Source organism: Poromitra crassiceps (assembly GCF_964638095.1).
Source record: "Poromitra crassiceps genome assembly, chromosome: 2".
NCBI classification, from domain to species: domain Eukaryota; kingdom Metazoa; phylum Chordata; class Actinopteri; order Beryciformes; family Melamphaidae; genus Poromitra; species Poromitra crassiceps.
In genome coordinates this window covers 92,355,081-92,379,042 of record NC_139624.1, presented here as the reverse complement: position 1 = coordinate 92,379,042, position 23,962 = coordinate 92,355,081, and the positions used below count along the sequence as shown (strand labels likewise).

Sequence of the window (23,962 nt, the reverse complement as noted above, 5' to 3'; positions counted from 1 at the left end):
AATCGAACCCATGACCTTGTAGCTGTGAGGCGACAGCGCTTACCACTGCGCCACCATGCCCCGTTTTCCTGTCATTTTTGACAGGAAAGTGTGGTAACCGCTAACAAAGTGCGTTAACAAGAAAGTGATGGTTAGCCGTTAGCACAAAGTGTGTTAACAAGAAAGTGATGGTTAGCCGTTAGCACAAAGTGTGTTAACAAGAAAGTGATGGTTAGCCGTTAGCTAGCTAACAAGCTGACATTATCTAAACACTAAATGAGATGTACGACAGTATCAGTGATGAAATGATCCCAGTCAAAAACAGCACAGAAATGAACCAAGCCTATTTAATTCTGTTCAGATCGCCAAGTTGTACATTTACACGCACAATCAGTTGCTCACAGCCACTTTCACCAAAGAGTCGTGGACCTCCAATATGACCACCAGAGGGCAAGCTGCATCACTTGAAAGTATGTCATAGTTCTCCTAGGTTTCACTTAAGATTTTCTGGGGAATGAGAAGATCAAAATAATTTGATCTGCATCACTGGAGTTGTTTATACTACGCATAGTAAGTAGATGCAGTCATAGAGATAACTTGGCAGATGTGCATTTATATATACATAAATATATACAGTATAAACAGTGTTTACTGACAACAGATACAAATCTGTGGAAAGTCTTCCAGGTGCAGTAAAACTACTGCCAAGTGAGTTTGTCCCAAATTAGAGTGTGCTAAAGTCATGGTCTCTTATTGGGTCGGCATGCGACCTAAGAGTAAAATGCTTATAAAAAATCTGATTCTGAATATAGCTGAACACTTAATTTTGACCAAGTAAAACTTTTTATAAGCATTTTACAAAACCTCTATGGACAAATTAATGGGGAATGAAATCTCCTGGATCGTATGGCGAAACCGGGAAGAGGGCGTGACTTTGGAACTGTATAGAAAACGTCCTCGTGCCACGGGGCAAACGGCAAAAAGTGATCCCCGGCCAGCCGTGTGCCCTCAGTGTCTCTGCTGTGGACAGACAGAAGGACCGAGGAGGGTCTCTAGGCCACAGCAGGGATGAAGTACTGCAGGGACACGTCCTCGTGGAGCAGGATCAGGTGGAGGATCCTGTTGTGGACGATATCTGGAAACGAGATAATTTGAGATATTCAACACGTGTTCTTATCAAATGATTGATCATTTGTGGTATTCTTTAAAGGATAGTGGGAAGTTTAAGTTGTTACAGTACAAAAGGACAAAATATTTGTTTTTTGAGTTGGTGCATGTATAATAATACACATTATCCATGTATAAAATGCATCATAACCAGTGGTGTAGTCCCGGTGTAACGCGTGGGAACGGCGTTCCCATACTTCTACAAGGGGTGTTTTGTGTGTGTCAGTGTGTGTGTGCATGTCGAGCCAATAAAACGAGTGAAACTTGACAACGTTGCCATTCGTCCTATATTTAAGGTGGGCTGAATTATTCACACAGCATCAACTCGCGGCTTGAAGAAAGAAGGAAACATCCACCTTAACTATATTTAAGGTGGGCTGAATGATTCACACAGCATCAACTCGTGGCTTGAAGGAAAAGGAAACATTCCACCTTAACTAGCTACAGCGCGGGGGAAACCTCAGTTTAATAAAAGCTATACTGAAACATACTGGCTTTTTCAGCATCAAAATATATTTTTTTCCACCAGTACCTCACTATAACAAGTAAAGATGAAAAAGGCAGCCAAACATCCTTTCATTTTTCGGACCAGCTGCTAAGGTACGTTTACAAGCATGAAGAAACAATGTTAAAAGCGTGTTTCTTTTCAACGCAGTTGAATCAAAAGTTAGCGTTAATCACCCCATTGCAATTTGCATCGCCAGATGCCAGTTGCCTTGTGCAACTTGTGTGATCGCTGGTTGAGAGATTGTTTAGCTGTTTGTGTAGTTTCAGAGCTGCAAATGTCACGGGCTTCTGCAGTGTTTATAGAGGACACAAGTTAGTCGTGTGTCAGTGACAGTGGTTTGCAGCACTTGAGGAATCCGTGAGTTTGCTCGTTTAATTCGTTGATATAAGCGATTGCCCGCCCCGAACGATTAATTAATGAATAGGACCCCCCCCCCCCCCCCCCCCCCCCACTAAAAACACGCAAAAAAAAAGGGGGGGGGGATGGATGATATCCAGTCACGGTGATATCAGAAAGCATACTTTAAACATCAGGTGCCAGCTGTTCTGCTGAATCTGAAGAAGCATGGATCTGTTAAACTGGGAAGATGCTGGAGATTGGAGGTTATCAGGTGCCAAGTAGCTCCTCTGAGGGGAAAATCCAGTCTCTTGAAGGGACAGGTCAGGTGCCAAAACGACCTCCTTTGATTGGTCAAAAGGGTTGATCTCTGAACAGTGTCCGCCCCTGCTCTACAGATACAGTCACTGGATACAACTCACAAGAAATCTACAATTACAAATCGACACTTCACTGAGATAAGTGGTGCAAAAAGCAGAGCGCAGGGAACTGCGATTTGTGAGCGAAAAAACTGCATTTGAGACTCATAGCGGCAGATTCAAGCAGTTGTAGTTATTGACTTGTATTTGTGCTAGAAACTCTAAGAAAATAATATATGTATATAAAAGAATATAGAATATATTTGTGAGAAAATATTCTACAGGTGCGCAACTCTCATTGCATGAATTCACATCCTCATTAGCAGATGTGCAAATGTTGTCCTTGACTTCACATGATTTGATGTGGGTGATGGGGTGTGTGTGTGTGTGTGTGTGTGTGTGTGTGTGTGTGTGTGTGTGTGTGTGTGTGTGTGTGTGTGTGTGTGTGTGTGTGTGTGTGTGTGTGTGTGTGTGTGTGTGTGTGTGTGTGTGTGTGTGTGTGTGTGTGTTTACTTACTGCACATGGCCTTGCTGGGGTTGACCTGCTGTCCCATGAGGAACTGCTGCAGCTTCCTGATGTCGACCCGGGCCTGAGCCATGGCCTCTGGGTCTCTGCTCTCTGACACGCCCCCATCCTGAGAGCCATCATCATCATCTAGAGGGAGAGAGAGAGGGGGGGGAGGTTACATACTGTAGGTGGGAATTGCGTATTTTCAGTCTTATAGTGAAACAGTTTTATGACAAACTGCTGATTTCTTGACTTGCAAAAGGATCTTTGAAATTGACAAACATGATAAAATGTAATTCATGGCACAATTCAAACAGGATGACTACAGTACATTTAAATAAGGTACCATGGTGGACAGCGGAAGGGGAGGGACTTAGCTCTCTATGGGGATGGATTGGATGGAGGATAGAGAAATTGAAGGGGGAGGGAAAGAGGAAAACAGAAAACAGGAGGAAGGGAGTAGAAATGTAGATGGGAAGGAAGGAAAGAGGTGAGAGAGAAGGGAGGAGCTAGTGAAGTCATGAAGGAAATGAAAAGTGACCATCACAAAATGTTGTGAATGTGAAGACAGGTGGAAAGGCTGAGTGAAGGATCAGCAGTTTTACCCCAGGGAGGATTGCCCAGGTCTTTGAAGTGCGTGGTGACAGACACCAGGTCTGTCTCGATCTTCAGGTTCATCTGTCCACTCAGGTTGGCCTCGATCACCTGATACACACACACACACACACACACACACACACACACACACACACACACACACACATACGTGCGTGCACAGACACACACACATTAACAATCCAAAGCGGTGTCCAAACTTTTTTGAATGGGGGCCAGATTAGATCATGTGAAAATACCGGGGGACCAGCTGCTTCTCGCGTCATATGGGTTATTTAAAGAAAATCACATACAATACAATTGTACTCTAAGGATTTTGTTTACCATCTGAAAACAAAATTATGTTCTGCCCGCATTGTACTGTAGGAACACAAGTAGGAACAATTTGTTGCTACTTGGTGCTTTTCTACAAACTGTATGATCATGCTGTCATCGTTAGGTGAATGTGAAGTAAACTTGCTTGATTAACCAATACTGTGTGGAGAGACAAGCCGAAGGCCACTTAAAATCTGTCTGCGGGCCGCAATTGGCCCCGGGTCAGACTTTGGACATGCCTGCTTTAAATGATCTCTCCAACATGTCTGTCAGCTTTGTTTGGCATCTGATTTGACAGTGTAAAGAGTGAGAGGTGTCATGGTTCAAAACCAGTGAACAAGAACACACCAAGCAGCTGTTTATCTCACTGAGCTAGAGCCAGTCTCCTTCATCAGCTTATTTCTATCAGTGTTCAAACTACTGATGATAAAGAAGCATCACTGCTGGCATCTTACAGCCAGCAGCTTAGCATGTGAACATTTCTGAAGCCAGAGCCTGATGCAGGGACTGAACCAATGACCTTCTGCACCACATCCATATGGGTGAGCTACAACTTATGGATGACAATATTATGGACGAATAATCATATTGGTATTTTTAGGCTGAACGGTGATACGATACTGTATGTATTGTCTACAAGTGGGCTAAATGTTCAGTTGTAAGTCAAAGCCACATGTGTAGGGCTGGGCGATATGGAAAAATTGCTTTTCATCATCAATTTAGACAGAAATGTGTAAATGAATAAGATATTAAAATATCTTCATATTATCACAATATGATTCCACTTAAAGATGATAAACGATAATATTGAATTATTGCCCAGCCCAAGGTTTAGGCAAGGTAAGTAAAACAACGGTTAGGTTTAGACAACAAAGCAACTTGGTTGAGGTTAGGTTATGGTTTGGGTCGGGATTCGAACCAAGTCTCGAACGGATCCGCCACTCCCACCCCTTCTCCCTAGTGCAACTTTAACCTACTTAAACCTGTTATGTCAAGACCACTGGGGGTCACCGCGAGGCAGCCTCCAGACGGTCCTTCGGCATATTACCTTTCACGTTGGCAATAATGACGACGAGGGGGCGTGACAAATCAGTGTATTTTGATTCCCCATGAGTGAGACCGGGTTGGGAATACAGCTAGATGTTTGTTATGTAACTAATTTAAATGTTTTAGAAGCCAACTGTTAACATGTACCGTATGTTACATTCTGATGCCATGATAACACTCTTGCTTGTATTATCAATTTATATTGGAGCATTATTTTATTATTTAGAAAAATGAATAGTCAGATAGGCACAATAGACAATAGTCTAATATTTTTCTATACTCTCTTTTCCTATTTCCATACTTTTCCAGACCTGGAAAATACTAAAATCAAATTCCATACTTTTCCATACTTCCATAGGAACGCTGTATAAGTATGGAGGAAGTGTTCATACTAGAAAGTTGGAGAGGTTCTTCATTCTGTCCACAACATTCTTCATGGTCTTCAGAGGAGGTAGGTAGATGCTCACCTGCAAATAAAGACAGTCAGGACATTATCTCATTCACTCGTATGGTTTTGGCTTTCTCTCTCATCAAACAGTATCTAACGAAGCACATCTACCATTAAAAAAAAATCCAAACTAGACTTGGAAGAAGAGCTGGCCATGATTCAACATTATCATTTATCGTGAATCATGGTGATGATCTGTTGATTTGGGTAAATCGTGACACACAATTCTGCTGTCTGAACCGATGATGACAAGCACATTTTATTTAAAATCTCTGAAAAGAAGTATGGAAAAAAGTAGAGCCCGACCGATACTGGATTTTTGAGGCCGATGCCGATATTAGGGAGTAAAAAAATTCCGATAACGATATATCGGACGATATTCTTATATTATATATACACATTATATTACACTTTTTTTTGCAATGATCCCTCAAATATCAAACACTTGACTTGATATGTAATGTAGGCATGATATTTTACAGCTTATCAATCAACTTTATTGTCGAAAATGAGATCAATGCAATGAAACAGTAAACTGAACTGGGAATTTAATAATTATAAATAACTAGAAATACAAAAACACAAATGGAACAAATATAAAATATAATGAGTTAAGAAAAAAGATCAAATATACACAACATGCTGTTTATAACTTAAAAAATACAAAATAAAAGAAATATCGGCCAACATATCGGCCGATACATCGGTTATCGGCCAATAATATCGGTCGGGCTCTAGAAAAAAAAAGTATGGAAATTAAATATTATGAAAATGTCAGTTTTGTTTGATAATGGTTTTTGCCACTGATCGTCTATGAGCCATATTGTCGGATACAATTCCATACTGACTCTGGTATAGCAGTATCACAGGTCTAACAGTTTCCATTTTACAAACATTTCATCCGTCAAAATGAGTCCTGGTTAAAAAAAGTATCCACATTTTATTTTTTTCTACCTCAACATTTACGTAATCATTATGGACACAAAGCTATGTGTGTGTTCTAGGTAGAACAACATGATTTAGTGAGATAACCGGAGCTGCAGAGCACAAGACTCACACTGTTGCCTGTGTTGTTGAGTTGAGTTAAATAAATGGAGACAGCCTCCAAAGACATAATACTGTATCCTATATCTGTTTGAGTCTTTATACATGAATGTTCTTAAGAGAGAGAGAGAAATTAGACTTTTCAGCTGCCTCTCCACTTTTAGGAGACCGTCATCCATTTCAGCACCGTGGACAGTGCCGACTTCACTACAATTTTGACCTTGCTTTTCCCACGAGGTCTTTTATCCTGGCATACATTACAGATGGTATTTGTTGCATCTGTTTCACACACTTTATAATAGTTTCACACCGCTGACCTGTTTTGGGTTAGTTAGCATGGGATAATGACACCAACTCTCAAGTGTTTCGTCATTATTGGAATTCTCCAATCTCATATTTTTGTTGAATATCGGCACCCCTAAACAGTACCATCAATTGTGGGCTAAGGGCTTCTATTCATTATGTATTTTAACATGCTGTCAAATTACTTGATGAAGGTCTGATGACCGAAACGTCGATACCATCCAATAAAATATTTCTCCAGAGAAGGCGAGACAGTGTGCGGGAGCTTCTTTGTTCAATAGACCCCTTATACAGCTTGTCAACATTGAGCTGCGCGCGCAACGTGTAGGCAGAAAACCCTCAGCCCAGCATTCACAGACAGTAAAAAAGCCCCGCTGTCAGGACTGCTCTATGCCCATCTGCAACACACAGTTATATTTTAGTTTTAAAATGCAGTTCTCGGCTTACTACCACAGCTTGTCGCCTAGTGATAAGCAATGTTATGCATCGAAATTAACGTTGTTTAATGGGATATGTCTTACAGACCCATACGCACTGGCGCTGTCAATTGGCCAAGCCTAGTCATACATATCGTGCATTCCTTTATAACTGGGGATAGCGTAGATAATTATTCTGTAACTTGCAAAGATATATTGTTATGTTGATAATGCACACAACTCAATAATGACATTATGTAACGTTACTTGGTCGTTAACTAACCGAGCGATGTGGCTGAGCAGCCTACAGCTACAGGCAGCTTACCTGATTATGAAGAGCACTACAAAGTTGGGCATTTTTAATGATGTCCTCGTTCCAATCAGTTCAACTCAATAATGACATTATTTAACGTTACTTGGTTGTTAACTAACCGAGCGATGTGGCTGTTACTAGCAGCCTACTACAGTTTACCTGATATGAAATGAGCGAGCACTGCAAAGTCGGGCATTTTTAACGATTTCCTCTTTCGGCTTGCAACCAAAGACACATACGGTTAGCATAAAAGCAGTATGAGTTGACGGGATTCGGTAAAACTTTAGTCCTTGCTTTTAATGCTAACCGTAGGTGTCTTTGGTTGCAAGCCGAAAGAGGAAATCGTTAAAAATGCCCGACTTTGCAGTGCTCTTCATAATCAGGTAAGCTGCCTGAAACTGTAGGCTGCTCAGCCACATCGCTCGGTTAGTTAACGACCAAGTAACGTTACATAATGTCATTATTGAGTTGTGTGCATTATCAACATAACAATATATCTTTGCAAGTTACAGAATAATTATCTACGCTATCCCCAGTTATAAAGGAATGCACGATGACTAGGCTTGGCCAATTGACAGCGCCAGTGCGTATGGGTCTGTAAGACATATCCCATTAAACAACGTTAATTTCGATGCATAACATTGCTTATCACTAGGCGATAAGCTGTGGTAGTAAGCCGAGAACTGCATTTTAAAACTAAAATATAACTGTGTGTTGCAGATGGGCATAGAGCAGTCCTGACAGCGGGGCTTTTTTACTGTCTGTGAATGCTGGGCTGAGGGTTTTCTGCCTACACGTTGCGCACGCAGCTTGCTTTGTTGTCATTGTGACGTAGGCGTATAATTGGTCTATTGGCTCCATCCTCCTCTGGTGTGCAGAGACTTTATTCACAACATTCTGTCAAATTAAAGGAACACTCTGCCCATTTTCAACCAGCTTTGTATCATTAGAACATCAGTAGTATATCAGAAAACTGTAAACGGTTTTGAAGTCTGTCATTTAATTTGACAGTTATTGAGTGTTAAAGTGTGGACCAGTGACATGTCAAGTCAAGTCAAGTTTATTTATATAGCCCTAATTCACAAGCATGTCTCAGAGGGCTTCACAGAAAGTATGTCTAGCTGATTCTAGCTAACACACAGTAACAAGAATATACAGAATAAAGATAACATTTGAACATTTGAAGAAAGCAGGAGAGTGGAGGAGGGAGGGAGAGGGAGGAGAGGGGGGAGGTGGGGAGAAAATAGGAAATGTGGAGAGGTGGGAGGGCGCAGGGGAAGGAGAGCAGTGGGAATGTGAGAGAGGGGAGAGGACAGAGAGGAGGAGAGAAACAGAGAAGGAGAGGTGGAAGGGTACAGGGGAGGTAGAGTAGAGGTAGGGTCTAGGGTGGAGGGAGGGAGGGAGGGAGGAGAGGGGGGAGGTGGGGGGGAAATAGGAAATGTGGAGGAGGAGAGAACAGGGGAGGAGAGATGAGGGTGCAGGGGAGGGAGAGCCAGGGTAGGGGTAGGGTCTAGGGTTGGGGGAGGGGAGGGAGTAGGATACGGGCCCGGATTAGGGCGAGGGTGGGGAGAAATGGGAAATGTGGAGGAGGAGAGAACAGAGAAGGAGAGGGTGCAGGGGAGGGAGAGCAGGGGGAATGTGAGAGGGAGGAGAGGGCAGAGAGGAGGAGAGAACAGAGAAGGAGAGGTGGGAGGGCGCAGGGGAAGGAGAGCAGTGGGAATGTGAGAGAGGGGAGAGGACAGAGAGGAGGAGAGAACAGAGAAGGAGAGATGGGAGGGTACAGGGGAGGTAGAGTAGAGGTAGGGTCTAGGGTGGAGGGAGGGAGTAGGATACGGGCCCGGATTAGGGCGAGGGTGGGGAGAAAATGGGAAATGTGGAGGAGGAGAGAACAGAGAAGGAGAGGTGGGAGGGTGCAGGGGAAGGAGAGCAGGGGGAATGTGAGAGAGGGGGGAGGACAGAGAGTAGAGGTGCAGGGGAAGGAGAGCAGGGGGAATGTGAGAGAAGGGAGAGCAGGAAGTGGCAGGGATTCAGGAAAATAGGGGAGAAGAGGAGAAGGAGCAGAGGGGGGGGAGAATGAGGAGAGAGCAGGAGAAGGGAGGGGGGGGCGGTGGGATGTGGGGGAGGAAAGAGCATGGAAAGAGAGGAGAACAAGAAGGGGGAAGAAGGGAAGAAGCGGGGAAAGGGGGAAAGAGAGGGGGGGGGGAGAAGATCAGACAACTGACTACTCTAAGCATTAACCAGAGCTAACTGGGACATAGTATCTAGCTAATCTACAGCCTAATCTGGCCTATCCTACCCTGCTCTAGTCTGATTTTAGCCTGAACACTAACAGGTCAGCCTTAGGCTGTAGCTAATCTATCGCCTACCTAAGCTGTTCTAAACCAACCGGCAGCCCTCGACCAGTGATGAAGAGCACCGATGCCCCCCGACCCGGCCCCCGCCCACATATGGCGTGGGAGGGAAGGCCAGGCCGGGACACAGCGGCACCCCCTCACCCCCAGTGAACGCAAGAAAACCTTTCCACCATATGGATCGCCGCATGGATTGCCCCAGTGACTTGGCTGAGGAGGAACCTTGTGAGGTCGTTGTGCTAGGGGCCAATTGCTGCGGCCCAGGCGGACCCAGCCCCCACGCGACCCGCCCCCCCAGCCCCCAGCCACCAGCATAGTGACTGAGAGCGTGAGAGCAGGCCACGCGGGGGACGGGCCCACCCACCAGGCCACAGCAGCGGACCCCCATCTGGGGACTCCCCTCCGAGACAGGCCGAGAGATGCCGGGCTAAACCATGCACAGAGTTTCCGATAATGAAACTCTGTGAATGGTTTAATATGGAAATAAAATGTACAAGAGAACAGAAAATTGAAAATGTAAAAAGAGTCCAACAGAAAGGATATAGAAATGTAATTTTTAAATTATCCTAAGATCAGGGAAGGGAGTTGAAAATCTAAAAAGTAGAGTCCAAAAAGAAATAGAAAATGCAGTCTTTAAGTGTTCGTAGGTTTAGAGAATACTAGTTAATTAGCTAGGTGACAAAAGGGTAACAAGATTGGGAGTTCCATGAGGATGATCTGAGGAATCCAAGAGTCCGCGTTGTTGAGGCTGGGGGGGGGGGGGGGGGGGGGGGGGGGGTCCCCCCCTTCCCTTAGGCAGGCAGGTGACCAGGATGATGAGGATAGGGGTCGGTGGTGGTGAAGAGCCCGGGGTGTCAGACAGTAGATGGAGTAGCGGGTAGATGGCCTAGGGTGACGACAGGTGGCTAGGGCGATGACGGCCGGACCTAGGGCTGCAGCGGCGGGGGTGTACGTCAGGCCAATGACATCACTGGTCCACACTAACTCAAATTAATAACTCATTAACTCAAATCAACTCTCAATAACTGTCAAACTATTCATCATTCATCTAGTTTGACAGTTATTGAGTTGATTTGAGTTACCGTAAATTCCGGACTATAAGGCGCACCGGTATATAAGCCGCAGCAGCAAAATTGACTGTTTTTTTACATATATAAGCCGCACCGGACTATAAGCCGCGGGTGTTTTGATGTTTAATTACCATATGTAAGGGTTCGTGCACAGAGAGGAATGTCGGGAAAGAGATGGCTGTTTGGGGAAGCTCCCATTTATTAACATTTCAACAAAATCAGCATTACGGTAGGCTACTATAAGAAGCTCCCATTTATTAACATTTCAACAAAATAAATATAAAAAATAAAACAATAATAATAATAATAAAACAATCCTCAAAAGGATAATGTGCTGTAAACAATAAAACAATCCTCAAAAGGATAATGTGCTGTAAACAATAAAACAATTCTCAAAAGGTTAAGGTAAGGTGCAGTAAACAAATTAACTGGAAAACAATAATATAACAATCCTCAAAAGGATAAGGTGCTGTCAACAATCAAACCAGGTACCGTAATCCTTGTCTTCATCTTTTAGGTGAAGGTGCAGCAAACGGCTGTAAACAGAGTCAAAGTCAAGTCACTAATCCTCGTCTTCCTCTTCTTCCTCCGTACTGAAACCAGCAAAGTCCTCAACTTCAGTGTCGGAAACGAACAGGTTCAGGGTGGCTTCGTCAACCACTCTCCTCTCTCCTTCGTTGTCACTCTCAAAACCAAGGAACTCCTCTTCGTCACTGTCGGTGTCGGAATCGAACAGCCTCTGAAGGCGCCCAGCTGTGCCGGCGTCATCATCACGCAGCAGTCCAGCCTTTCGGAACCCGTTGGTGATCGTGGATGTTTTCACACTCCTCCACGCTGTCAGGATCCACTGGCAAACTTGAGCGAAAGTTGCTTTTCGCATGCGACCACTTTGGTGAATGATTTTTCGCCGCTCGTCATCCACGCCTCCCACTGAACGCGTAGTGCCACTTTGAACGCACGATTGACACTGATGTCAAGTGGCTGCAGATGCTTCGTTGTGCCCCCAGGAATCACAGCTGGAATGGAGTTTGTGGTCTTGATGGCTGCTTTCACGGAATCTGTTATATGAGCCCTCATGCTGTCGAGAACGAGCAGAGCTTTTTTTTGGCGAAAGAATCCTCCAGGGTGCTTGACGTAGCACTCAGCCAGCCACTCCTTCATGACACTTTCCATCATCCACCCTTTCTTGTTGACTCTGAGGCATATCCCACTGGGAATTTTCTCTTTCGGCATCGTAATCCGCTTAAAAATCACCATTGGCGGCAGCTTTACTCCAGATGCTGTGCAGGCCAGAACACAAGTGAAATTCGTTCTCTCGTGCCCAGTGGTTCTCAATGTGATCGACGATTCACCTTTCTTGTTAACAGTCCGAGTGAGTGGCAGGTCGAACGTCAAAGGCACTTCATCCATATTTATGATCTGCTCCGGTTCGATGGAATATTCCTTGATCTTCCTTTGTGTGAATTCGCCGAAGTTTGTGATTTTCTCCTGGTAGTCGGGAGGGAGTTGTTGGCACACAGTAGTTCTGGCCCGGACGGACAGTCCCTTTCGTCTCATGAATCGGAAGCACCAAGATGGGCCACCTATGAAATGTTCAATTTTCATTTCGGTGGCGACTGTTTTGGCCTTCAGTCGGATCTGCACCGTGGAAACGCCTCGGCCGTCTGCTCTCTGGGTCAACACCCAATCTTCAAGGGAATCTTCAAGTTCGGGCCATCTGCTTTTATGACCTCTGAAGGACTTTTTGGTCTTCTTGCACTGAGACAGTTCCTCCTGCTGCGCCTTCCAACGCCTCACCATTGACTCATTGATGCTCAGGGTACGCGCTGCTGCTCTATTTCCCTCTTTTAATGCGAGATTGACTGCTTTCAACTTGAAAGCTGCGTCGTGTGAATTTCTGCGTACCTTCCCCATGGTAAGTGAGAGACTGCTCGTCTTGTTGTGATTCCGGGCTGCTGATGAACTTTGAACCGGTAGGAGTAACCGGTTGATTTCCGCCAATGATGTCAAGTCTTTCATACACAAAGGCAATTCAAGGTGCTTTACAAAAAAATAATCGAAAAAACAAGCAGCAAAGCAATGCACATAAAATGTGCTGATGAAGCTGTGTAACCTGTAAAATCCATCGATTTTGGAGGTCACCGAGTGGCCGTTTGCTTACCGTAATTACCATATGTAAGGGTTCACGCACAGAGGGGATTGTTGGCTGTTTGAGGAAGCTCCCATTTACCGTATTACCGTAACATTTCAACAAAACAACATAACACAACACCACCTTTGTTTATTTTTACAGTGCACACAGTGTCCGCGGTGTGGTGAAAAGAGGGCAAGAGAGGAAATTAAAACAGAAGTGGATTTATAGTTAGAAAGAGTGCTAAAAAAGAGAGATTTTATTTGTATTTTTTTTTTTTTTTCTGAAAAAATCCATAGATAAGCCGCACCGTTATATAAGCCGCAGGGCCAAAAAACGGGGAAAAAGCCGCGGCTTATAGTCCGGAATTTACGGTAATGAGTTATTAATTTGAGTTAGTGTGGACCAGTGATGTCACTGGTCCACCCTTTAACACTCAATAACTGTCAAATTAAATGACAGACTTCAAAACCGTTTACAGTTTTCTGATATACTACTGATGTTCTAATGATACAAAGCTGGTTGAAAATGGGCGGAGTGTTCCTTTAAATTCATCCATTCAATTGGATTATTTAAGGTGATTTAAAAAAAACTCTCCTCTCCTGCTCAGTAAGTGGAGGTCTCACATTGAAGTGGGGCATGCTGGGCTCTTTGAACTCATGCCACAGTCTCCTGGGGATGACGTCCACTGGAAGGTCATGAGTCACCACTCGACTGACGCTGGACAGGGTGGGCTGAGGAGGAGAGAGGGAAGAGGAAGTGGAGAGAGATTTTTGTATTTTTATGTCCATGTACCTCTTTTCCTCTTTTTGTGAATGTCATTCTGTTTTCTTCTGTCTTTTCCCCCCTTCTAACAGCAGTGCTGTGAGTATGAAGGATTCATTTAAAGGGACAGTTCACCCCAAAATATAAGTAAAAAAATGTTCCTCTTACCTGTAGTGCTATGATTTATCCATCTACTGTAGAATGTTTTGGTGTGCGTTGGTGTGAGTTTTGGAGATATCGACCATAGAGATGTAGCAGCTAGCTGGTGTAGTTCGGTCGAAAGAAAATAGTTCCTACATGAAATTGCTCAAGTCAAGAGTCACTTTATTGTCCCACAGGTGGGAAATGTGTCTTGGGCTTACACCCATACTGCGGTGAAAAAAGCAACATTCACATATCATCATCATATATAAAAGGGAGCAAGTGGGCTTTGTGTATTTGTTTACATTTTTGTCCCACTGGATGATGTCATAGGCATTGTGACATCATCAGTGATGTCATAAGAGCAATTGTGATGTCATCAGTGAGTGATGTCATCAGTGATGCAGAGTTGGGCAATTGTGCCCTGCGCATGCCAATAGTGCAGGCGAGGCCACGCAGCAGCCGAGCTGTGCGGGCGAGGCCTAAGTTGCGCAATTGTGTGCGGAGTCACTCGAGCACTCCATGATGTGATCAGTGATGGTCACTCAAGCAATTGTGATGTCATCAGTGATGCGAAGTTGTGCAATTGTGCGTTGCACATGCTAATAGAGCAGGCAAGGCCACATAGCAGCCGAGCTGTGGGCGATGCCGCGCAGCGGCCGAGCTGCGTATGCGAGGCCGCGCAGTGGGCGAACTGCAGGGCGGGCGATGCTGTGCAGCGGGCGAGGCCACAGAGCGGCCAAGCTAGTGTTAATAAAAACCCACAACAAATGCATCACAGTAAGTACAAAGTGTCTCCACAATTAGATTTCTGGCAACTATTACAGTCAAAATTGGTGAATACCGTGCATAATAACTAAGTGGGCAGGACACACATTAGACCCAGCATAGAACGGGTCGGGCAGCCCAACAAGTTTAGGAGGAACTGCATCAAACCACAATGCACTATTCCATCATCTACGTTTAGGAACAGCATCACACCACACCACACTGCAATGCACTCTTCCATCATCTAATGACATGTCTTGATCGACGTATTGATAATTGCACAGACTGTAGTTTCATGTCTCACAACAAGGTCTGTGGATCATCTTGAGTAACCGGGTCATGATTTCTGGAAAGAGACATTGCTGTTGACTTTTTAAAATGCATTTCTGGCCCTTTGAGCACCACAAGCCAAGTGCAATCCAGTTCCATTGTATTCGAGAAGGCAAACATCTCTACGACCGATATCTCCAAAACTCAGCAACTCATACCAAAAAGATGTAGAAAAATATTGTATTTTTATTTTGGGGTGAACTGTCCCTTTCACTGTCCTGATACTCACATGAAAACCCAATAAAAAGAATTTACAGAAAATACAATCAGCCTTGTCTGAGATATCTCATGTGATAATAAAGAACACGAAAGATGGAGACGAAATTAAAATATATACCGGTATACAGTATATGGATGCGGATTAATGCAATGTCATCCTATTATACCTTGCTGTGTAGACTTGGGATGACAATAAAGTTGACTTGAACTTGGACTACCACTATTTCCTGTCACCTACTGAAATGAATGTAAGGTTGCTGTGAGACGAAGTGAGCTGCGGTCTCTCACCAGCTCGGCAGCGACGGTGAGGCAGGGACAGTGCTTCTTGGTCAGTTTCACTTTGACAGCCTTGGCGTTCTGAACGCTTTTCAGTGCTCGGGACAGGTTCTCTGGCGTCACCTCTAGACAGATCTCATTGGCTTCGGCCGACACGCCCTCCATCTGGTACTCATCGAAGAAGTTGGCCTGGAAACAGGGAGGCAGACAGAGAGATATCAACACGTTCAGTTCAGTAACAGGCAAAACATTACTGTCAGACGAGATGAAACTTTTAGGATCCCTGTGAAAAGACTGGGTGGCTACTGTAGCAAATAATAGTAAAAACAGCTTATGAATAGAAGAGAGCATTGGTGGCATTAGAATAGAGAATACCAAAGTCGTGTCCTCTCTTCACGTCAGCATATGAACCAAGAGGTTTCATCTGCCATTCATTTTTCCATCTACATTTTGTAAGATGCTTATAAAAATGGTTTTACTTTGGCAAACCAAGCGATTGAGATATATTTAGAATCAGGAGAGACCATAGAACATTTCACTCGGACCAAAAATAAAAAATAAAATAGGGGGAACAAGTTCTTCAACATCTTATTCAGTAAACAAGATTCCCACCACAGTCCTGAGATAATTCCAGGCACTTCTAACCAACTTTCGATGACCATGTCAGAACTAGAGCTGAAACGATTAGACAACAAAAAATTCACAAACACGAAGATTTGCTGCTTTTCTCTTTCATCTCATTATTAAATCAATAGCTTGGATGTTTTGGCTCCTGGTCAGACTGAGGACGATATCTGAAGAATCACTTTGGGTTCTGGGAACTTGTGATGAGCATTTGTCATTTTATAGACTAAATGATTAATTGAAGAAATCATGGATACATTAATCGATAATGAAAATAGTTAGTTGGAGCGCAAATTATAGTCAGAGCACTTTCATGATCTAACGATGTTATCCTTCATGGTTTTTGGCAGCCACAGGCTAAATTAGACCCCGGAACGTACTTTCCCATCATCAGCAGGGCAAAAAATTCGGACAAAAATTTTATTATTATGTTTTAAGTTCTCATTTCCTAGATGCCCTAAACCTAACTCCACCTCATGCCGCCACCTCCTTGGAAATTCATGTATGTGCTCTTTTCCAGCACTGTTTCTTTCTTTCTTCTTCTTTTTTAAGTCTGTTTATGAGGTTTTTGAGGACATGAAGTATATACTGTACATTACACTGACAGCACTCTGTGGGAGACAGAGGCAGGGGGAACGAATGTCCAGGTAAAACAAGAAGGAGGATTAAGAGATGCATACAATTGAAATAGAACAAGCAACAGGCAAAAATGAAAAGATGGTTTGCATTGTGATTGGTAGATGATGTTCAGGGGGGGGGAAACGGTGTCTCTCTCTCTCTCTCTCTCACACACACACACACACACACACACACACACACAATAAAATAAAAAATTAGAAATAAATAATAACGCAACAGGAGAGAGATATAAGATATAACTACGGCACAGCATGGATGAGGCCTTAACACATCCTATCAAGCCCCCAAGGTAGATGGATCAGTTCACTTCTGCTGGAGAGACGACCACTTGACAAGAAGCGGCTCCCAAATGTTCAGGAAGACATTTTCTTTCTTGGCCAGTTCATATGGAAACAAAGGCCTTCCATATGTTGCACGTTACCGAGCTCCCTCAGCCATTGATGGAATGTGGGGCTGGACTCCAATTTCCATTGTTGTAAATGAGGCGTTTGACCAGCAGAGTACAGAGTGAGATTGCCTGTGCAGTGTGTCTGTCTATGACAGAGTTCACTGGCAGCCAAAATAGGGCGAGGAAGGGGTCTGGAGTCATGGTTTTACCGTAAGCCTTTGATATGTAGTCAAATATGAGACCAGAAGGAGCCGAGTTAGGACATAACCACAGCTGATGAGCAAGCGTACCTACAGTATATCCTGTTTGCACCTATCACACATGGGGGAGACATCAGGATATATAGGATAATGGAGCCTTGATTTTGTGCCTTGAATTGTATAACTCGGTGTCTAACATTGATGGAACTGTTGTGTATTTCAGTTAGAATGTCCCCCCATGTGTCATCAGGGATTTCAGTACCCAACTCTTCTGAGTGACCATGCGTTCCTAGATTTAGCATCAGGCAATACTACCTGGTCATGCAAGAGTGAGTATAGAAAGGATACAGGGGCCACATTACAGAAACTCCCTATCTTATGTCTTAAGTTAGGATAGGACTAGTTTAAGATAGGATTTTTTCTGATTTCGTATTACAGAAGCAAATCCTAACTAACTTTAGGAATCCTATCTTATCTTGCTAAATCCTATCTTATGTCTTGTTAGGAAATCCTAAATACTCATCCAGCATCGGTTATCAACTTTTCTGTCTGTTACCCTAGCAACCACTAGCAACAGACACCTCCTCCTTTCTCAACTCGCGGGGGAAGTAGGAGCGCTAGTAGCCTGCTATTAGCTAGTAGGCTAACGATGTGTGTTGTTGTTGTCGAACATTTTTGAGAGCAATGGACCAAAAACGAAGGGCATTTAACTTCAAGGCAGATGAGTTGGAGGTCTTAGTGACCGCTGTAGAAAAGGTTAAAGACGTGCTTAGAGATAATTAGGTACTCAAACACAGAACAAAGAGATAAATCCTCATGCGCAAACAACCCCTGTGTCGCCTAGTCGGTCTCTCCAACACAGGTCTCAGCTCCTCGGCTAGCTGCAGTATCATGTCCCGGGGCAGTCTGTATCGTTTAACGAGCATTCTGTCATCAAAACGCAAAACGTCATTCGGGTCCCGCATGAGCCTTTCAGCAAATAAATTGCGCCTGTTGACATTTTGTTGGTTTTGATGTAATAACAGCGCAGCCATAACGTAGGTAGGTAGGCTATAGATAGGCTATAAATTATAACGAGATGCAAGATGGCTGTTGTTCCAGTTGAAAATAGCGTAAATTAGTTAGGACAGCATAGCTGGCATCTTAAAGTTAGGAGTGCTTTTTTAAGATATTTGGGAGTTGGGATGCTTCTGTAATACACTTTTCCCATTTTAAATTAGGATGAGAATATTGACTTAGGAACTGTTGTTCTGTAATGGGTGTTTTCCTAAATCAAGTCCTAACTCTAATTACCATGGTTACCAATCATTTAGGATAGGATTTGGAATTTAGGAAGTTTCTGTAATGTCGCCCCTGATCCCTTGCTGTTAGGGTCATGTGGAACTAGGCTGTGGAGTGTGGTATGTACAGTACAGGCACATTCTCATACTGTGGTATGTGAGTCCTTATATTGTTTCTTATTTGGAGGTATCTAAAAAAGGGCGTTCCTGGTAGGCTACAGGACTGTTGCAGTTGTTGAAAAGATACCAGGTTCCCCCCAATATATAGGTCACCGATAGTGACTATGCCTTTGTCTTTCCAGCTGGAAAAGGTGGAATCATCTAAACCAGGAGCCGGAAAAGCATGTTTTTTGCAAATAGGACTATCCTTGTAGACTTTGGGCAAGTTGAGGAAATGGATCCAGCACTGTTTCTAACATTTCCTTCTATACATTGTTCACTGTGACTATGTATTGTTTGTCCTGCCTTGCTGTGACTATGTATTGTTTGTCCTGCCTTGCTGTGACTATGTATTGTTTGTCCTGCCTTGCTGTGACTATGTATTGTTTGTCCTGCCTTGCTGTGACTATGTATTGTTTGTCCTGCCTTGCTGTGACTATGTATTGTTTGTCCTGCCTTGCTGTGACTATGTATTGTTTGTCATGCCTTGCTGTGACTATGTATTGTTTGTCCTGCCTTGCTGTGACTATGTATTGTTTGTCCTGCCTTGCTGTGACTATGTATTGTTTGTCCTGCCTTGCTGTGACTATGTATTGTTTGTCATGCCTTGCTGTGACTATGTATTGTTTGTCCTGCCTTGCTGTGACTATGTATTGTTTGTCCTGCCTTGCTGTGACTATGTATTGTTTGTCCTGCCTTGCTGTGACTATGTATTGTTTGTCCTGCCTTGCTGTGACTATGTATTGTTTGTCCTGCCTTGCTGTGACTATGTATTGTTTGTCATGCCTTGCTGCAAACCAGATTTCCAAATTGGCAAAATCAAGTGTTGAAGTGGACCCTGTGTACCTGTGACAGCTCGCACCACATGCTGACTCCTCCATTGGCCACTTTACCAGACAGGACGAAGAACAGGTTGTCTGCAGTCAGCCGCAGGACGCACGTCTTCGCCAGCTTCGAGATGGTCGTCACAACGCCTGGACATGAAGTGACACAGTAATAATGAGACAATTAGAGAAGTCTGTCAAATACACTTCATTAAACAGACAGCACCTTCGGCATCATATGTTGCATTAACACTACAGACACTAGTTCAGTCCAGTCCGGCTGTAGTAGAAAAGTCACACCAAACTCCTTTAAAAAATCTGGCACTTTAATGTGGTCTTGCTTATTGGCAATTGGCAAAAGTACATATGTGGTGGTAGTACATGACTCACTGAGGATCTTTTACGTATCACAAGAAGTCATGGGAAAATTCCCCATACAAATGACTCACCACCACCACCAAACAGCACTTTATCTGAATAGAATCTCTACTTTCACTGCATCTCCTCCTCACCCCCATCACATCATCTGAGTTGCACTGCATCTCCCCCTCACCTCCATCACATCATCTGAGTTGCACTGCTTCTATATGAACATTGGCTGTCATAGAGAGGCAAAGTGACCGCCTACTTCCTGCTTCAGCACTGTACTGTACCAGAGATTTTCATCCACCATTTATTTCCCCATGGACATTTAGTAAAATGCTTATACAAATAGTTTTACTACATCAAACCAAATGGTTCAGCTACATTTAGAATCGGGAGAGACCATAGAACATTTCACTCCGACCAAAACTTAAAAAAACAACACAGAAAAAATATTGTCTTTAAATCCGCGATTTTTCAACGTTTTGCTCTGAGTGAAATGTTATGTGGTCTCTCCTGTTTCTAAATATATCTGAACTGTTTGGTTTGACGAAGTACAACTATTTTATAAGCATTTTACGAAATGTCTATAGGAAAATAAATGGCGGATGAAAATCTCTGGTACAGTGCTGAAGCAGGAAGTGACGTTCCACTTGGGCTCTCTATACTTTGAAGCTAACATGACTAATGACTGACATTATGTACCATAATAGCATGCTTCGGGTCACTGTCCATCTGCACTGTGTGAAGCGTCCAATGAGTTCTGAAGCATTTGGCTGAATATGAGCAAATCATGTTGCCCGACACACATCAGAATTCATCCTGCTGCGCATTGTCAACAGTCACTCATGTCTATCTCTTTCTGTTTGGATTACTGTATCACTCATCAATATTTCTGGTCAGTTTGAATATGTCTGTGCAGTGTGCACACATTCCTGCATCAGGGAATGTGTGTTTTGTGGAGACAGATCCTCTCCACTTGATTTTGTGCCGTTTTTACTAATGTTGTATTGGTATGCTTAGTATTGGTTTCACTTGTACTGTATGAATATATTTATATGTACTTGGCGTCTCACACTGTCTTTTTGTCTGAAGAAGAGCAGTTATCCTGCTCGAAACGTCACCAGTGGTGTAGACTCAGCTCGCTCAGCTCTCAGTCTTAATCCGTGTCATAGGCTCACCAAACGTCTGGAAACCGAGACTACCAGTGGTGCAATAAAACTGTACTGGAGCCCTTGCAGTGTGCGAGCGATGTTATTTCTGTTTGTGTCTTCTTCCAGCTCTGCACCTGCCGGATTCTGCTGGGATGTGCATGTTTTTAACTTTTTTCGATTTAAAGAATTGACACGAGCGACTAGTTATTTTCTACTCGGTATGCAAGGCTAATAGTGACTGAATAAAGAATAATATCTTTGGATGAAGTCTGGCTAAACAATCTCCCCACAGGCCACAGCACATAAATGAACTATCTAAACGTTAGCGTTATCGAGGGCTAATTTCAATCAAGCTAACAAGTTATCCTAACTTTACGTCAACTGGCTAATTTGACCGTTTTCCCAGTGAAGAAACGTTAAAGTCACTTACGAGTGAAATGATTAAGGCATCCTATGTCTATAATCTTTGCCCGAAATTTCATTCTGGCTTGTAGGAGTAAATGTTATCACTTCTTCTTGGTATGTTCCTACCCGGTTATTTTTCAAGCGCACTTCCGTGGACAGTACAGAGCACGCCCCTACTGAGCACGCCCTCTAAGTACAGAGCACGCCCCTACAGAGCACGCCCTCTAAGTTTAGAGCACGCCCATAGGCGAAACCCTCTATCTAGCCAAAGACCACCTCAAACAAACAACAGTCCAAAGCGCTCCTTCCCAAATAAATGGATAAATAGCACTACCGGCGAGAGGAAAATGTAGCCTATGTTTGATCTGATAGGCAGTGTGAGGTGTTCCTTTTTTAAAAGATGAAACACAGCTTTTACATTTCTATATAACCGCTACATCATGCCCGTAGCCGAGGTCATGACCTCGTTTTTTTTTTTTTTTTTTTTTATAACCTGGCCCCCAGATCTATTCATCTGTCATTGATGTTTTAAAGCCCTCATAAATAACATGATATATGACATAGTTGATCAGAAATGCAACAATTTGCTTCCTGTCTGTGTGTTATAAGGAAGAGACATAACTCACCACAACGTTAAAATTTTGCATTGGGGCTAGACTTTGGGGACAGTTCTATTGAAGTGAATGGGTAACTCCCCTGTAAGTGATGTTTGTGTAGATGGGCCATTGTATTTAATTGAGCAGTATTCTGCCATGTGACCTGTATGCAGAATATATATTATGTGGGGAGACATTTATTTGTTCTATCATTGTAAAGCAACAGCAAAGTAAAGAGGATAATCTAACATGTCTGTAATTCTTTATAGATCTAGCCTCTTAATTTTGCTCTCAAAGTGCACCAGATTGAAGCATTTTACTTTAAAATTCTCTAACTAAACATTTTCTAATAAGTTTTTCACACTATTACCCCTATTATCATGTTGTTATAAGCTGTAATGTAAAGTACTACCAGTAGTTCCTTGACACTGACAGTCTATTTGTATATTGCTTGTGTTTTTGCCAATGCCATACAGGCAGAAATTATACGTGATGAATGAATGAGTGAATTATACGATGATGTGATGATGATGATGACTGAATTATACGTGATGTCATAGATATTGTGACATCGCCAGTCACCACTGGCCCACTCGGTGATTGTGGGACCTGACATCATCAGTCACATCACTTGATGATTGTGGGGCATGACATCATCAGTGAGTATGACATCATCAGTCGGGGGTGTTTGCATGCTCAGTTGATGGATTGTGTTTGTTTACTAATGATGACATCATTAGCCACCACTCGACAATGATGACAATGACATCATCGCTCTGGCCACCAATCGACGATTGTGGGGCTGGGGCCCCCAGGAGAGACAGACGAGATGGTCCATGCCATAATGGATGGAAGGAAGGATGTAGCCTGGGTAAACCCATCCCCCACGTGACCTGCTCTCAGTCACTAGTGACTGGGAACTGAGAGAGCAGGTCACGTGGGGGCTGGGTTTACCTAGGCTAGGAAGGATGGAGACGGACACACAAAGTTAAGCGGCTGCACCACTTAAAATGTATGGACATTCACACATTGGTTTTTGGACTCCCGTTTTGAAACCTCCAGTAGACTGTGGGAGTGTGGCCGTTGCCATCTTGGGGTTTTTGCACAGCTCGCACGAGACCTGGGCCCCGTTCCAATACCCATACTTCCATACTATTTAGTAGGCAAAAAAAGATTTAGTATGTCCCAATACATAGTATGTCAGATGCAGTATGCCAAGAGTACCAGGATGTTGTACTACATCAGCTCCTATTTCGGAGTATGCATCGATGCATGCTGCTTCAGCCAAACTTCCCCACAATCCTTTGCGCAGCAGGAAGTTATGTCTTCTTCTTCTTCTTCTAATGTTTTATGGCGGTTGGCAAACAACTTTTTGTGCATTACCGCCACCTACTGGAGTTACGTCGCACTGACTGAGCTGCGTGTTCATGAATGAGATAATTAACTTTAAGAAAGCCTTGAAATATGTTAAAACCAAACAAGCATGGTGTGTACCAAAACATGTATATCTTGATTCCTGTTTAGATCTCTGACTTAATGTTTTTGCTTTATTTATTTTATTTTGTTTATTTGATTGTCTGTTCCAATTTTGTAAATGTTTAGTCTGAAGTTTTTGTATAATGTACTGTTTGTTACTGCCAGACTTTGTTTATTGAATAAAAAAAAAAAAAAAAAAAAAAAACTCAAATGTGGCGCTGCAGACGTCGGCGGAAGTGAGCAAGAGGTCGGAGTTCAGGAAGCTCATGTGACGACAGATGTAGTGTGTCCCAATAGTATGCATTTTCCATGCATGCTGCACACTACAATCCATACTTTGTGAGGGCAGCGGCAGTACATACTACAAGAAAGAAGTACAAGTATGGGTATTGGAACGGGGCCCTGGGGTTTCCCAGAGAGCCGCAGCTCTGCCTCGAGCAGCAAG

At 43.4% G+C, this 23,962-nt stretch overlaps 1 protein-coding gene across 1 annotated transcript; it reads right to left on the bottom strand.

The window, feature by feature from the left end:
- Nucleotides 1-343: 343 nt before the first annotated feature.
- On the bottom strand, nt 344-21,609 carry hus1 (HUS1 checkpoint clamp component). The gene is made up of 8 exons (XM_083657682.1): nt 21,471-21,609; nt 19,546-19,673; nt 15,422-15,598; nt 13,537-13,644; nt 5,227-5,301; nt 3,463-3,562; nt 2,867-3,004; nt 344-1,114 (listed from the first exon to the last, which is right to left on the bottom strand). Exons 1-8 carry the CDS (start codon nt 21,520-21,522, stop codon nt 1,032-1,034), a joined length of 861 nt encoding a protein of 286 aa, XP_083513808.1. The 5' UTR covers nt 21,523-21,609; the 3' UTR covers nt 344-1,031.
- Between the last annotated feature and the right edge of the window lie 2,353 nt (nt 21,610-23,962).